Raw genomic sequence first — 17,521 nt, 5'->3', positions numbered from 1 at the left:
TTATTTTTACATAAGATTATTAAAAACGATCGTCTATAGTAGAATAGTGTCAATTTTTTGTATAAATACTTTAAATTAATTTTTAGCAAAATTAATGTATTTTTAGACAAAGATATACGTATTAAATGGGAATTCGTGATTTTGCGCAATAAAAAATAAATTATCGGCATTACCAACATATCCGTTTGCGCTCGTAAGGCGTAACTATCTCCTTTTTCTATGCGTAAATTGACCTTCTATAATCATGTGTTTAACCCCGTCATGACAACCCGAGTAAATTTTCTTTTCTGTTAACCGCTCATCACACAGACTACTTACCCGGACTCTGGGGGATAAATTTGTCAACTACCATCTCGACCGTAGGAGTTAAGTTTGTTACTCAAAACAAAATCCTAAATACATAGAAATGAATTCAAGATTAATAGTTCTTGGTTCGAAGCTCGCTTTCCGAAGTTCACCGCGAATGTTCACAACCTCGGCTGCGAGGTTAAACTCAAGCAAGGATGAAGGTAAGTTGTGTTCCTTATTTTTTTAATTTTCAGTAGGTCCATTCTAATGGCAATAGTCATTAGTGCTATTGCTATTACAACCACATATTCTAATCTACAAAATTTAATAATGATCATTCCAAAATATTGTGACAATCAATTACTAGTACCTATAAAGAAAGACCAGATAGCTACTATTAAGTATCTCTTCTATTTCATAGACGATAAATAAACGTATTCTTCATTAATTTTAAATTGTAAATAGGTAGATACTTAATAATTATTTGTATAGTATCATTAATATTATCTATACTATTTATTTTTTAATAACTATTGGTATCTAAATCTAAGTATTTCTATATTATCAAGTAAAACTTGTTTTGACTGGTTATATTCGATTTTTATTTAATATAATTCATATTTGATTAACTTATCTAAATATTGGTTTTTATCAAAATAATTTACATTAAGATGAACAAATACACAAGTTTTTTATTTTTTTATTATTAATTTGATGAATTGAATGTTAAAGATTGTTAAATTTAGTATTGGAAAATATAAAATAATAAAAATCTAGTGAAATATCTAATCAAAATGATGATCTTTCTTTTAGTTATTTAAATATTTGAATACCAAATCATTGATTGTGTTTCACGTGATTACAGGTGTATACAAAAGTTTAATATTAATACTATATACATGTTCAATATGTTATATTCAATTTATTATAAAGTTTCAATGTTATAAGTTAGGTGCTCATTATTATTAAAACTTTATTTTTGGAATGAGATCTCATACTCTGCATCATCAAACATATTGAATAGCTCAAATAGTATGAGTATAAGTTTTTAAATGTTTGATTACCTATTGTAATAGGTTAATTTTTATTATTTCTTATTAAATTATGTTAATACTATTTTATTACCATTATATTTTGAATTTTGAATATTATTCAAGTTTAAGAAAAGAAACTTAGTTTTTTATTAAATCTTGATCGGTATAAGCTTAATTTTGGTGGATCATAACATTAAATTATAATTTAATTGTACTTACAAACTACTTTTGCAAGTAGAATAAAGTAAATTATAATTCTGGATATCTGATAAAAAAAAATTTAATGACATGGAAATAAGGGAAAACAGTCATTTCTTATTAAATTTTATATTGAAAACTAATAGTTACTTATATGATTATGTTTAATTATATTATAAATCTTAACTTATATAACTATTTTTTATATTATAAATTCATTATTAAATTTTTTATTTGCCAAGTGATAAATGTTTGGAATATTATTAATATTTTAGATTGCTAAAGTTGTTTTGCGTAAAGAAACATTTTTTTAACCATAATAATTTATAATTATCCATTTGTGCATTATTATTCTTTTCTCAAATTAATTTAAACTTAACATGTATCAAAATAATGTGAATTGGTTTTTTAAATAACAAACTTTGTAAATGTTTAGAAATACATAAAATAGTTTTACTATATTCCTTGTCTATTTATTTTTATAATTATTTAGTTATGTTGAATTTAGGTGTTTAGGATTTAACCTCAATGGATATGTTTTAATATCAATATAATAATTGATAAAAATTAAAACTTACATTGTAACTCATACAATCATGCAACATATTATCTTATGTAACTTTTTAAGGTGAAAATTTAAAAAATTTGATTTATTATAATGAATACATTTTTTAAATAAATATTGCTATTAAATATGACTTTAGAATAGTTTTTATTTAAAGAAAATTGAATAATCCTAATATTATTTTATTTTTAGGATTTCCTGATCCATTGGATTTAGCTACGGGTATTGAAAAAAAAGAAATGCTTTTGCGTCTAGCTGGAAATGATGTAAGTTTTATTATTGTTTACAAAGTTAATATTATTATTAATCAAATTATGCATTTTTTAAATTATTTCAAATGTTTTGATTTTTTTTTTTTTAATCAATTTATTCAATTAAAAAATTCAGAAATGAATACTTTAATAAGCTATTAATGGGTTTTAATTATAAGTAAATTATAGTCATGATAAGTAACTCAGCAACTGCTGCAATGCATATTTTTATTGTTTATACATATTGATTATATTATTGAAAAAAAAATAATAAATTAACAAAAAAAATAATCAAAAATTTTTGTTTTTTACTGTAGGACCCATACAATTTAAAATCTATTAAACGAGGTGTGGGGACCAAAGAAAAACCAAATGAAATTCCATCTGCCTTTGAAGCTAGAATTGTTGGTTGTGTATGTGAAGAAGATTCATCACATGTTAAGTGGATGTGGTTACACTCTGGCGAGCCAAAACGTTGCTTCTGTGGACATTGGTTCAAATTAGTTTACAAGGAACCACTTGTATAGATAATTAAATGTCATTGTTGTTCAACCATATTCAACAAATTTAGTCCTGCTCCAAATATTTTTTGTTTGTAAAATCGTTTTGTCATTAAAAAAAAGTATTGTTGGCATCACTATTATTACTTAGATTATTATTGTCCAATACAGAACAGTATTAAACAATATTGTTCTTTGAAAATTAGCTTTATATCAATGAAAACACTAATGTTTTTTCTAAGTCCCTTACAGTTTTGCAGATAATTAATTAAAAAATATTTAACCAAATATTTATATTTTACTTTTTATTATTTAAGTATTATTTTTTATCAAAAATACTTAAGTTTAATATAAATATTGTAAATATTCACGAAGGACTTTTTAGATTTACAATTAAAAGGTTAGGTACAAGTATAAAACTTATTTATTTGTTGAACAAAATTATTTTCTACAAATGTTAGTATGACTTATGTTAGGTTAACTTAATTAAAATATTTACTGAATTGTTTTATTTGAAGTTTAAATCTCTAAAAAATATATATACATATATTTACTTTGATTTTTATGCTTAAATGCTTGCATATTTACTGATAGGTATTTAATTTATGTCATCTTTGAAATAATCCTTTAACTAGTTATTGGATTGAGAAGTACTTAAATGTCTATGATGATAATATAATAACGCTACAAATTCTATTAAAGGTATTTACAAGTGACTATTAATTATTTTTGAATACTTGCATTAAAATTCAATATTTATTCATTTAAACAGTATATTAATGGGTTATGAATTTTTAAAATATTTTGAATGAACTGGAGAACTAATTAAAAACTGATCGACCATTCAGTACATAAAATTTTATTTTTGGAATCATTTTACAAACAAATTTATATGTTTCATACATATTTTATTACTATTCAATTAACATTTTGAGGTACACAGGATTAATAAAAATATATAATAATAAATAACATATAAGAACTATAATTTTAACACGCATAAATATTCAATAGAATTAAACAATTATTTTAGGGTAAATATTTATACAATATGTAAAAAGTGATGTTCTATATCAAACTTAAGATACAACATACAATTCCACAAATAACTATATTTAGTAAGGCTAATCCACGATCTTCAAATTTCCCCAAATGCCAGGTTATAGTAATAACCAAAACAAATTCAAGTAAATGCACTATTTTTGGATGTTCTTTTAGTATCTTGTCCTAAAATATAAAAACAATTTTTTTTTTTTTTTAATTTTAATTGAATAATTTACTAAATGTAAATATTGTGGAGAATTTTAATAATATAACTTTATTAAAAATTATAAAATTTTAAATAGGATTATTGATATATTCTTTATAGTTTATGTTTCTAACTATGAGTTGTAATGATGTCATAAACTACAAATTATTTTTCACAATATTGATAATCGATAATTCTTAATAGTCAAGCAAATCAAAATAAATGATGACATCTTTTGATTTTTACCTAAGTAAAAATTTATTTCTGTGCAATATACATTTGTTTACAGATTTATCACTGTAAAGGAAAACCAATATTATAGACATTGTATCCTTAAATGAATATAAAGTTAAATATGTCTTTGATTACAATAAACGTTTTTGATATATATTTAATAGATCATATTATCACAATTTTTATATAAATTCCAGTTAAATTACCTTTTTTTGGTAAAATAACACACCTAAGCACCATATAAAAATTCCTGCTGTTAACTCTGACCTGTAGTTTCTTTTCAAATTGTTGGAATTCAAATGTTGCTTTAAAATAGAATTTTCTTTTTCTATCAAATGAATTGATGAAATATTTAAATTTTTCTTCTTTTCTTCCATGATAATCTAAAGAAAAATTTAATTTTAAGAAAGTGGATAATGGTTAAACTTAAAACAGTAAGTATACAAAAAAATCAATATTCACTATTAATGATTAAAAATATAACTTACAATTTTAAATTAAATAATAAATTCAGACTTTGAAAATATATTGTTTATTCTTTTTAGAAAGATAAGTAATAATTAATTATTATTCAATTTACCTTTTTTAATTCTAAAATTTCTTTGAATAAATCTTGTTGTTTATTTTCATAACTATTTATGATACATTGATATGTTTCATTGATAAAATTTATTTTCTCATCAAATGGTTCAATAACTTTAGAACTTTTTGGCCTTAATTTCTTTAATTTGTGTTGAAAATGCTCATATAAAGATTGAAAAATTGATAGTAATTGAAGAGATATTGAATCCTTTTCTTTAATTATACTTAATATTTGTTCTTTATAGCATTTTTCTAGACTATTTAAATTATATTGGTGTTCTTCACTGATACGACTAAATTCTTTTTTATATGCATTATGTATTGAAACAATTTCATCATTTTTGACATTATATGTTTCACTTGATGTATCATTAATCCTATTAACAATAAAAATATATTCATTGAAATTATAGTTGAGGGTTTTCTATATTATACTTATACATTTGTCATTTTAGTTTAATTTTAATAGTTAAATTGATAATCAATGTCTTACATCAATTAACAATTAACCAAGTAAATGCAAATCAAAAAATATGTTCAACTTATAATTAAATTACATAACTACCTAATAACTTGATAGATTAATATAACTTTATTAATAAATAATAAGACAATATTGATTAGCTTATATAATTGCCATTATAAAAAATGAGAATTTATGAGATTGAGGAAGATACTTCCCTAATTCTTAGTGATATAACCTATCATTGAATTTTTTAGTCAATTTTTATCTTAACTAATAAAATTAAAATACAGTAATGGTAAATTCAAACTGTGTAAAATTATGGAATCATGAATTCATGAAATACTTTGCTGAAATAAAAAACTAATCTATCGATTTAAAATTAAAATGGAATTATATCGTTCTGGTCATGGTTTAGTTTGTGTTTAAAATGAAAAGTTAAACAAATGTGAATTTGTTCATCTATATTAATATTATTTTTATATTTACATTTAAGACAACAATAAAATGAAAAATACATTTTTGTTTTTATAGATTAAGTTCATATAACAATTCATCAGGCAATTTGTATGAACATGAACTAACAATTAATGATACAGGTAATGTTCCAATTAATAATTTAATTTAAACTAAATACCTACTTTATAGGTACTAAATATCTAAAGCATTAATAATAACAGATTATTTATTATCTATTCAAAGTTAAATAATACTCACATGATTTATAATACAGTTGTAACATTAAATATACAATAGTAATTCCTAAATTAAAAGAATTTGATAAATATTTTCTTTACTCGTAAACACTGAAGAATAAAGACTTTAGACTTGGTACATTACAATTTATTTATAATGTTCATATTATAATAATGTATTGATAATTAATATATTCATTATTACTCATATTCAGTTGTTATTAATATTAATAAATATTTTAATTTAAATCTTAACGTTATTTCCCATTTCATGAAAAATAAAAATAGAAAATAAAATTGTAAATTGAACATTATTGGTTATCAATTATAATAATATCAAATAACAATCATTAGTAAAATAAAACCTCTATAATAGACATATTTTCATAAATAACCTTATGGATTTAGCCGATTTGGGTTTGTTAAAAAGTTCAAAATTCAAATAAAACTAAATGAAGAAATAAGTATATTTGAATTTGAACTGTTATCAAATATTCAAATGTAAAATATTAACTAGTTTAAACCAAAAGATAAGTAATAAGTATCAAATTAAAATTACAAATATTATTCCTTTATCTTTAAATTTTAAAATGTTATCAAAGTTTTGATTTTATTTATATTAGCGGGAAGCAGGATTTGCGGGATTTGAGTGATGGTCAAAGAGATCTTATAAATGGTTAGCAGTTATTGGCAACCATGTTTTAAATTATATGTGTAACCATGCCCCATGCCTGTAAAAATGGCTGAACATGACCTGTGTACTGTTAATACATAATAATGTAATAATCTTTCAGTGATAACCACTTTTTCGAATTATTAAATTTTATTATTTACTTTTCATCTAGTAAGTGTAACCGGCGATAAAAATATTAAACTTTAAAATACTTTTAGTTTAAAATTTGTTAACAATATTCTTAGAAGATCAATTAACTTCAATATTTTTTTTTTCATTTCATAACTATCGTATTATTTGATCGATACTCGGATACAGAGTTTACGGTTAAAAAACAATAAAGGTGAGTTTATCTAAAATTACGTTTGTTTATAATATTTATTTTTTTGATTAACATTTAATACTGGATTTTCTCTTTTCTTCAACGTTTAATTAATATCAGTTTTTGAATTTAACTCAAATTGCCGCTTTGTGGTTTATCCATTGACCTGGTTTGGTAGGACATGATCTTTGGTTCTGTTTACAAGCTAGGTAGAAATGTCTTGTAACCATTCCGCATAACTGCGGTTATAAGTTTATAGAATACAGATACCAATGTGGCAATGTCCGCCCCTCGTTTGGAAAGTTTCAACATACTTTTATCGAAATATCTATTAAACTTTAATATTTAATTTTAACGATTGGCCGAATAAATACCTTTTAACCTCAAAATTAAAATTTACATACCTAATCAAATTAATAAGTTATTATATTGTTACTCCGTATTTTAATTAATTTCATATTATTGAAACATTTCGAAAATCATCTTCACTGTTGCTTTTATAAAATATAAACCCCAACAATTAATATAACATTTATGTAATGATATATTTTATAGTAATTAAAGTATGTGGTTATAGTATGTTATAGGTACATAGTAAACAGTTATTATTCATTCACTGACATTTATCCTTAACTTAATCATTTTATATTGCCTTGACTGTATAGAAAGTGTGACTTTATATTCCAAATCCTCAAGTATTATAGAATACCTTAAGTATATTTTTTATATATTATGTCTTTAGTGTCATCTCTAATGAATACCATTTTAAAACTAGTTAAAACCCGTAACCCCTATGCCCTATACATATTTAATAGTTAAGACCAAACAACACATTTTTTTTTTCATTTTAAAGTATTATCTTTTATATTTCAATATAGAAAATATTTACAAACTGTATTTTAAATAGAATAAAGACATTTGTTGTAAAACAACAACTAGAAATTGGTAATAGTAAAGTGATTAAAAGGCGCATCTAGTAAAACTACTTCAGAGATGAACTTAAAATTTTATTTTATTATTATATTTTTTTAAGTATATTGAAAGAAAATTATAAGATAAATTTCTTTTGAGACAAAAATAAGGGTTATCTAGTTAGGAAGCAAGATTTAAAATAAGATTTGAATGGTTGTAATGTTTTTATGAAGTTTTTTATATTAATTGAATTTGATTTTAATTTATAAGTAATGTTTAGATATCAAAGTTATGGTGTGGCATGCCCTGTGTTATTAACATACTGAAGAATGTTAGCTCTATAACTATATTAAGTTTATTTTACTATATATTAATATAATATAATGTCTCTAGCATTGAATACATTATTTCTATTTAAATTAAATAGAAAATGTTCATTTAAAAATAGATAAATTTTGTATAATTATATGATTAATCGATCATACCTAAATTAATCATTGTAGTTATTATATGAGGTTTATTAAGTTATTAACTTAAAAGTTAAATAATCATAACAAAATGACTGTACAAAAAATAAAATTTAATATTAATAATAGCTTTTATATAGTTTTTAAGTTTTAGAGCTGATACATTTCTAATAATTAGACATAATTTAAAGTTCTGTTCGAAACATGTTTCATAAACATTTTAATTAAGCACTTACATTTATTTTGTGTAAAGTAACTATTAATTGTTAATGATTATTATTTAAGATTATTGTTCTTATAATACTTATACTACCCTGTAGCTTGTAGGTAACTAATTTTACATTAATTTAAAACGCTTATATAACATATAAATAATAAATAATTTGTTATAAGAAAATAATTAGTGAACTTAATGTTTTGGATGGATAGTGGTAGTATCCATAAGCTTGTATTAACAGCTTATTTTTAATTTTTGACCAATTTTTCGATAGCTAGTATAGATATAATGTATATAATATACGTAAAAAAGCTAAAAGAATATTATACATAATATTTATTATCATTTATAATTTACAAATACACTCATAACACCCATACCATGTTAATACTGCTATAAATTTGTTTATATTATTTATTGGAATTTTTATAAATATAATTTATTTTATGACATTGAAATAAAAACAAAATAATTGTATTCCAATTAATTATTCGTATATAATATATTTTTATTGGAAGAGAAAATGTTGGTGATTATTTTTTACCAACATGTATTGTTATCTTAATGTTTCAAATATTAATTGTATTTAAATAATATTAAATAATTGCAAAATTATTATAATATTTAGGTAATAAAAAATATTAACTATTTATAATTTATTTTTATTTTTATATTATTTACTTATTTTCATGGTTATGAAAAGTTCTTGTCAATTATACAAAGGTTTTATCTATGCATTAATGAATACATTATAAATACATATTGTCAAAATTAATAGGAAAACCATAACTATAAATTAAAATATTGGTGCTAAATGGCTATATAAAGCTTATTATTTCGCATCATAATTTGGAATTAACCTTGGTGCCCCTGAATTGAGAAATTATTCAATTAGCTTAAGTACAGTTGGATTCAGCTATATCTGGTAAATTATTATTTTGTTATTGTATAGTTTATGTTCAATGACAAACTCTAACAGTTAAATTTATATGGAACAAATATTAATAATATGAAAACTGCTATTAGATATATTACAGTTCTATATTTTATAATAAAAAGTGAGTTATACATTTTTGATTATCAAATTACATTATTTTTAATAGTATATTAATACTAAATAAAAAAAAAATATAAAAATAGATTACATGATATTTATTAATTGTTATACTTTTATTCATCTATCATGCAAGTGTAAATAGTGAATTATTAAATTACAATCAGTAGACTATGTTTGAAATTATAAACCTTATAGTTTATACGTCTTGACCGTCTTGTACTCTTGTATAACTATGAAGATAAGAGATAAGAAGACCAAACTCTTTTACAAAAAATTTCTAGAGAAAAACTGCATTATCTTGTAAATAGTTTGTCACTGGAGTAGTAATTAAACTATGCATAATATAGAAATTAAATCATTCTTTGTGTAAATAATGCAATTTTTTGATCATAATCTATCAAAAATTTATGAAGAGGAAAAATTATGAATTTATGCACATCTTTATCTTATAAGTAGGTAACATTGAGGTTGTATTAATTTTTAATTTTTATTAAATTTACCCGTGATGCATGCTATGTCATGAACAAATGCTATATATGTTATAAAATAAATAATGTCTTATTGCATTAATTATTAATATAATATTCATTCTGAATTAAATATCAATAAAAATTCAAATAAAAGTTTAACTGCATTGTTTATAATAAACAAATAACATTTGTAGTATGTAGACTTTTTTTGTAAATAAATTTTAAATGATATCATGAATAATATAATTATACGTTCCTAGATTACCTAGATGATTAAATAAAATTAATTATAAACAGTGAAAATGTTAAATTATTCAATTTATTATAGTAATTTATCAAAGCATAAATTACAATTTCAAAATCCCAATTAATATGACATAGGTTACCTATATTATTATAATATTATATTATGAATAAATACGGAATCTTACCTCTTGAAGAATGAGTGATAGGTCATAGTCTAAGATAATACAATTAATTTCTACATTATGGATTTATAATGCACTGTTAAATTGTTACGCAAACTATTAACAAGCTACCGATGATGTTTTTTTTTTTCGAGGTATTTTTCAATAATGCGGTGGGCCGGACTAAATTGATCCCTCATCAAATACCCAATAAATAATAGTCTTCATGCATTTTACCTTCCAATATTGTTTTAATGAATCAAATAATTTTTAATTAACATTCCAACTTCAATGTGAAATAATATTTGTAAAAACAACTACAATATACACAATAGCTCTATAATTTATATTATAACGTGTTCTATTATAAAAAAAAAAGTTTAAAGTAAAATCGATAATAATTACACCTACCCGTATAACCGTATATTGGGGTAATATTGGTAATAACTAATAACTAATAAGATACAATGATAAAATAATTATACTGAATTTATAGTTTTTTCTACAATATTAGTATTAATAGTATTGTGCGCTATATTATATTAAGTTGATATGAGTTAATTAGTGGTTACAGATTGTAACATGTCATAAAAACATTACGTTTTAATCGTACATTGTTCACAGTTCGCCAAATCGAATGTATATTGTATAATGATTAATGTTTATTACTATTACAGTACTTATCGGCTTTATTTTGATTAATAATAGAGCGGCGGGGCGTTCTTGTGTTTCAGATCGAACGGCTACGACGACGGTGCTGACTGTTGGAGACGACATAGCAACTAATTGTTATTGCATTATTACTGTAATTAGTTGTATTATCCTTATAAATTGACGTGAATGCGCTCGAGTGGCGCGTAGATGGCAGCACGTAACACGCAAACGCATCGCAACAAAAACACGTCGCCAGAGAACTTTGGATCGTAGCCGTGTGAGTATTGAAAACCTTAGACCACATACAATTTAATATTTTATTACTACCACCATCATCATTCATCAGTGTCCATTACTCGTCGTGAGATTGAATCGATACAATATTAATGATATTCCGCTCGCATTTGATGTTATTTTGCATTTTCGACGCGTAGTGAAACGTTTCGGCGGTGGCGCGCGTCGGGTGCGTTAATTACGCGGGGAGGCGAGTGGGACGTGTGTATTATGTAAAACAATAATAATAATAATCGCAACGACAACAGTAATGATGAATTATGATTTAAATTCCGGTCCCATCAGCGTGAATCGATGTTAATGATTATTATTATCGGTCTCAGTAGTCGTCAATCGATATTCGGCGGCAGCTGTACCCAGTGCCCACTACACTAGTGGGCGGCGTACACGCAACGACCTTATGTGTCGGCGCACCGACACCAGTGACACAACGGTTGCACTTTAAAAGCGTCTACACAACACGAACGGTTTAACGGGGTGTTAGTAGGTGCGTTGTGGAATACGTCTTATAATTATTGTTATTGATAATAATATGATCATACTCGAGTGACGTATCGTTCGGCGCTCTCGTTTACACGTTTAATATTGCAGTTAAAAATGTATGGTGTTGTATTATCATTACATGATTATAAGTATAATATGCACAATATTATGCCGGTTTAGTCGGTTCACAACTCAATATAAGACCGGGAGGGAATACAAGCTCGAGTTTCGTGTATCCTTTAATCGGCGCGTGCATGCCGTGCATTTAAGATACATTAATAAATAACCGTACACAAATTGTAATAGTTCAACCGTTTGTTTGGTCACGAAACCTTTTTGTTGGTGCCTTGCTCGCGTGTGCTCGAAGATGTGCGAGACGGATCATCGTCAGTGTTTTTTTCCGATTTAAAAGTCTGAGCACAACGCCGTTGACGTTGCGGAAGGTCGTGACGCATCAACGGCTCTACCTAACCCGGGCTTCCCTCCCACACTCTCATGATATAATATATCGCACGCCATGTCGATATCAGCTTTATTCTCTTCCCCTTTCTCGCCTCATCCTCCTTCCATTCCTTATTTCTCCTACATTTATTACCACCGCCACTTGTCCGTTTCATCATCATACAGTGGAACCTCGATAACTCGAACTTCTATAAGTCGAATTTTCGATAACTCGAAAGAATGTCTTGGCCCCTACTTTATAACATATCATATGTGTAACCTCTGTAAGTCGAATTTTCGATAACTCGAATTTTTTTTTCGTCCCCAACCGATTCGAGTTATCGAGGTTCCACTGTATATATAATTTAATGTAACTATTTTAAAGTATGTAATATATTTAATATTTATCACCCTTCTTGCGCGTGTGTACGGTAACACCACACTAGTTTTTATCATCGTTACCGTTACTCCCGGTTTTTTGAGCTATGTTGATAATTTTTGTTTCTTCCCCTTTATTTACTATTGTTTTTCTTCAATACTGTATGCTGAGTATAACGTGATGTAGTGGCGTGTTTTTAATAAAAAAAATTTTTGGGGAGGAGGGGGTTAAAATTTTTAAAAATCATATGATAAAATTTATTTTTAGAGCTGGAATTTTGATACAAAGGCATCTTTTTTCTGATGTTTCGAAACATTAGTTCGTATGTATAAAATGTGTTTTGGGTGATACTGATTATTTTAAAGTAATTTTTTTTTTTTTTGCATCTTTTAGTATTTTTTGATTAAATCAAAAAGGTATATATCTTTTATTTTTTACCAGTTCTTTAATGACCTCTATTGGTGTAATTTTATCTTTCGAATTTATGGATTAAGTATAAGAAGTCGTCAGTCGTTTCAGTTGCATGCTGAATGGTATTTTTCGTATTACTGTATTTTATTGTAGGTACGTAATTTTAGAAGCACATTAGGGATGTTTAAACGCCTAACGTCTACCGGGCACTGAATCCGTCACATTAAACTTTTAAAATATTATTAATCTACCTTATAAATGCGAGTAATATATTGTGTGGCACTCCCAGGGCCCAAATATTATTTTAGGGTGAAAGTGGGTAATGAATTTAATATAAAATACACTATACATATTATATTGTTTACTATACGTGGGATAAATAAAAATATAATGTTCTACAATTTAAAAATACTCAGCACTTGCCTAAAAATGAAAATATCGTAAAAATTCAACCTTCAAACTTAGATAATATTTTTGCTTTTAAATTTGATAATGATTGCTCTAATGATATTTTGTTTATGAAACTCGCGAAAGAATAATCACCTTTTTTCTATCGGCTGGTCCTAGGAAAACTGTAGGTATTACTGGTCATTTTTTTTCAGCATCTATCGTTTCGTCTTGTTCACAATCCAAGTAGAGTGTGTATATATATAATTTAAAATTACGTAACTAAATTTTTAAAAAATAGATCAAATAAACAAAAAGCTATTGTAATTGAATCATAAATAATTTTTTATCGAAGATTTTTTTTTTTTAATTCACAAAAGTTATAAATTATAATAAATAAAAAAATATTAGTGCTGAAATACTAAACATGTGTTACATACTTACATATTATGGTATACTAGAATATAAGCAATCTATAGCCAGCTGTACCTATATAACTTAAAACCAGGTTCATAATTACGCCGTATATTGTGCCGTGTCGTGTCATCCAAAAGTTAAACTTAATTTAACTTAAACTTATTTTATTACGAATTAAAAATTAATTAATGATAGATGGCATTACTAGTAAAAAATTGATTTGTATTTTTTTGTGGCTTATTTTTTTTTTTATTACTAACTATTAATTTATTTTAGGTTTATAAATTGCTTTATTTAAAGATCATAAATTTATAGCACTGTACTCAATTTTTATAACAAATCATTAGTAGGTACCTACATAACTACATACATTATTTTGATAGAGATTAACTAGAGTCTAGAATTTCCTCAAGTTTCTATGCATAAATCATAATATTATAATATCTTGTTAACGGTAAATTATTTATTATTAAAATATGTTCTAATATAAATCCTTGAATAGCATATCATGATTTAATTGTCAAAGGCACAACCTCTTTCGATGTTGCAGCTGCTAGCAGGTAGAGTTTTTAATAAGTTTTATTTTTTATTATAAATATAGGTTGGTAAAAAATATTGATTTCGATTTTATAAAATAAAATAATTGGAATAATTAAAATAAAGATATTAAATTTGCCATATATTTTTGGTGTGCTTAATATTTCTCAACAAGTGTCTTAAAATGTATCTTCTAAGTACAGTTATATTATACTAGATATGTAGCATTATTATAATATTCTTATAAAATATACATATTATCATGTATGTAAAATAAGCAGTTAATTATTATTAGGTATATTATTGATTTCCCTTATCCATAACAGCTTTACCTTCCCAGTTTAATTAGGTATATCGTATATTGTTATTGCACGTTTTGCGATAAAAATTGTAAACCGCCCAAGTATACGTGACTTTCGAAACAAAATACTAGTTAACTATATAATCTTGTACCTTTATAAAATATTAAAATATGACAAGAAATGATGCGGAAAACAATTAAAACTATGTCAACTGTGTACACTCAAAACGTCATAATGGTGTACCTACTTCATTTTATAGTATTCCAGATGTGGGCTTAAATATTTACAAAGTTATTTTAGAAGTTAGATTGGTGTAATAAAAAAATATATTTATCATGAATTTTTAATGTTTTTGTTGTAAAATAACAATTTTTTGATAAGAAAAAAAAGGTCTAAAAATCTTCAGATTTGACTGTGTTGATCATTAAGGAGTAACCAAAAATTTAAAACGATACTTTTAATTATTTTAGTTAAATTTGAATTATTACTTATTATAATATGTCGCTGTTTGTGTTATTATTAGTAATTATCAAAATGATAAGATTTCATTGTACTCATCATAAAATAAAAAATAAAAAATTGGGCACTTTAATATTATACCTATATATATAATCCAATTCAATTTTTAGATTTCTTAGAAAGTGATAAGTTATAATTGTATTATAATTTTTATTATTATTTTATAGATAGGTAATAAATATTACTCAAGTTATTATAAGTTTATTCCATAGTAGAGATATTATTGATCACTAGGTCAAATCACTAAATTAGAGTATAATAATTATTTAGTAATTTGAATAATATTAATTATATCATTAACTACAAGTAAATTTTTAATTGAAGTATACCCATGTCACATAATTATGGATATATCCTAATTAGTACATCATAACCTATAGTTTATTGTACACATAGAGCAGAATATTATAATTAATTTAAAATAAAGTTGAAAATATTAGGTAAATTATTGCAGTTGCTACAAAAATGAATAAATAATGTAATGATCTAATAGCTTATGAATTAATTTCGTAGTTATAAATCACTTTATATGATGTATCGTATAGTAATCCTTACTGTGATTACCCATTAACTATTTTAAATAGGTAATATTAGTTTATATATAGACTGATTACATAACTCGCACGGGGCAGTCGGTAATACAGTAAAATTGTGTTTTTTTTTTAAAATGCGAGTAAATATATGTGTACAGGAATGTCAAGGATATTAGTGCCATCTTTGTCCATTGGTATCACCCGCAGGCTATAGCAAGTTCTGCGTGTTTGCCAATAATATATATCTTCGACCTTGTGGCACAGTCAACTCCTCAGAGTTGGCAAAACAAAACTACTTGTACCATTTGTACTTAGTTATAGTTTTATGAAACTATGTTTTTAGCAGTGCAACACGATCGGTCATATAAAATAGGTAAACTATATGATATTCAAAATCTACATGTTTGGGCTCTTGATATTCGTGAAAAAATTACTATATTCTGACATTAAAATGAAAGATGTATTGATGTATGCATCTTTAGTTAAGAAATATATTAGCCATTTATTATGCCATACTGTAATATAGATATTAATAATATTGACAATAATTAAAGTAAATTTGAAATGTCTATAATATAATCAATAAAATAACAATAAATATACTAATTAAAAAAATGTAAACTTAAAATTAATTTCCTATTTCCAAATTTTTTGAATTTTTTTAACTCTTGAGATATTTTTAAACATGTGAAATGTTTAATTTTTTATAGATACAAATAAAAATGTTTTTGCTGGGTCAAAACTTTTGAAACTTATATACAAGATCCCACAAAAGTTATTCTTATATTTATATAAAAATATTAAAAATACATTAGAATAGTTTTTTATATGCAACTTAAAGTAGGTAAGAATTTTGACGAATTTCGAAAATTTTATAAAAAATGTGTGAAATCAATTATTTTTTATAGACATTTTAAATTTCAGTTTGAACGAAATTACTTATTTTATCGATGAATAATCTGTTAATTATTTTTTTATAATTTAAAAACATTATTTGTAGGAACTTAAGCTTTTAAATATTTTATATTATGATACGCAAGAAAATTTTTGATTTATTTAAAAATATTATCTATTTAAACATGCTATGAATCTATTTGTAGTTTTTACGATATTTACCAAAAATATGTTTTTACATTTAGTTATATAAGTTGGTATAATATATAGTATAAAATATATATTATCATAATAATAATTAAATACTAATAAGTAATAACGTAATAAATAAAATACTTTCGGAAAGAATCATATACATTTATTATAAATTATAATACTAAAAGTGGTATATATCTTGCTGATAGACCGTTTCCGCTCAAAATTGTTTTTCATATACAAAGGTTTATCATTGATTTAAATTTAATACACTTTAATAGTGACCCACTCGAAACCTAATGTACAGCTGAGTGGTACTCATTTATCAAGCTTTTTAAAGTTAATTATAAATAAAAATAAATGTTCATAAAAAATTATATCATATATATTTTTTTTTTTTTTGATAAATTTTTTGCTTTTATTTCTTAGTTCTTTTTTGCTCCAAACTAAACACGCATTCGGTCATCGCCCACCCTTGATCTATACATAAA

At 24.2% G+C, this 17,521-nt stretch overlaps 3 protein-coding genes across 5 annotated transcripts in view; 2 read left to right on the top strand and 1 right to left on the bottom strand.

Moving 5' to 3' along the window:
- The first annotated feature begins 227 nt into the window (after window positions 1-227).
- Window positions 228-2,979, top strand: LOC112602666 (cytochrome c oxidase subunit 5B, mitochondrial-like). The gene is made up of 3 exons (XM_025350864.1): window positions 228-509; window positions 2,278-2,351; window positions 2,654-2,979. The coding sequence occupies exons 1-3, from the start codon at window positions 407-409 to the stop codon at window positions 2,861-2,863; spliced, it is 387 nt and encodes a 128-aa protein (XP_025206649.1). The 5' UTR covers window positions 228-406; the 3' UTR covers window positions 2,864-2,979.
- A 748-nt stretch (window positions 2,980-3,727) lies between these two features.
- On the bottom strand, window positions 3,728-10,705 carry LOC112602786 (uncharacterized protein MAL7P1.13-like). 2 transcript variants are annotated; one of them, XM_025351114.1, is made up of 4 exons: window positions 10,609-10,705; window positions 4,900-5,278; window positions 4,526-4,702; window positions 3,728-4,063 (listed from the first exon to the last, which is right to left on the bottom strand). In XM_025351114.1, the coding sequence occupies exons 1-4, from the start codon at window positions 10,632-10,634 to the stop codon at window positions 3,905-3,907; spliced, it is 741 nt and encodes a 246-aa protein (XP_025206899.1). In that variant the 5' UTR covers window positions 10,635-10,705; the 3' UTR covers window positions 3,728-3,904. The 2 variants fall into 2 exon arrangements, with proteins under 2 accessions (XP_025206899.1, XP_025206900.1); XM_025351115.1 differs by lacking the exon at window positions 10,609-10,705 and adding an exon at window positions 6,082-6,111.
- Window positions 6,841-17,521, top strand: part of LOC112602785 — a 41,017-nt gene continuing 30,336 nt past the window's right edge. The window contains exons 1-2 of one of the 2 annotated variants that reach the window (XM_025351112.1): window positions 6,841-7,075; window positions 11,319-11,515. The gene's annotated coding sequence lies outside the window, so the exon portion shown is untranslated. The remainder of the gene's footprint in view (window positions 7,076-11,318; window positions 11,516-17,521) is intronic. The other variant, XM_025351113.1, reaches the window with a different exon arrangement.

This window comes from Melanaphis sacchari, unplaced genomic scaffold, assembly GCF_002803265.2.
Source record: "Melanaphis sacchari strain LSU unplaced genomic scaffold, SCAv2.0 Contig8_pilon_pilon, whole genome shotgun sequence".
NCBI classification, from domain to species: domain Eukaryota; kingdom Metazoa; phylum Arthropoda; class Insecta; order Hemiptera; family Aphididae; genus Melanaphis; species Melanaphis sacchari.
This window is presented reverse-complemented; position numbering and strand designations above follow the sequence as displayed.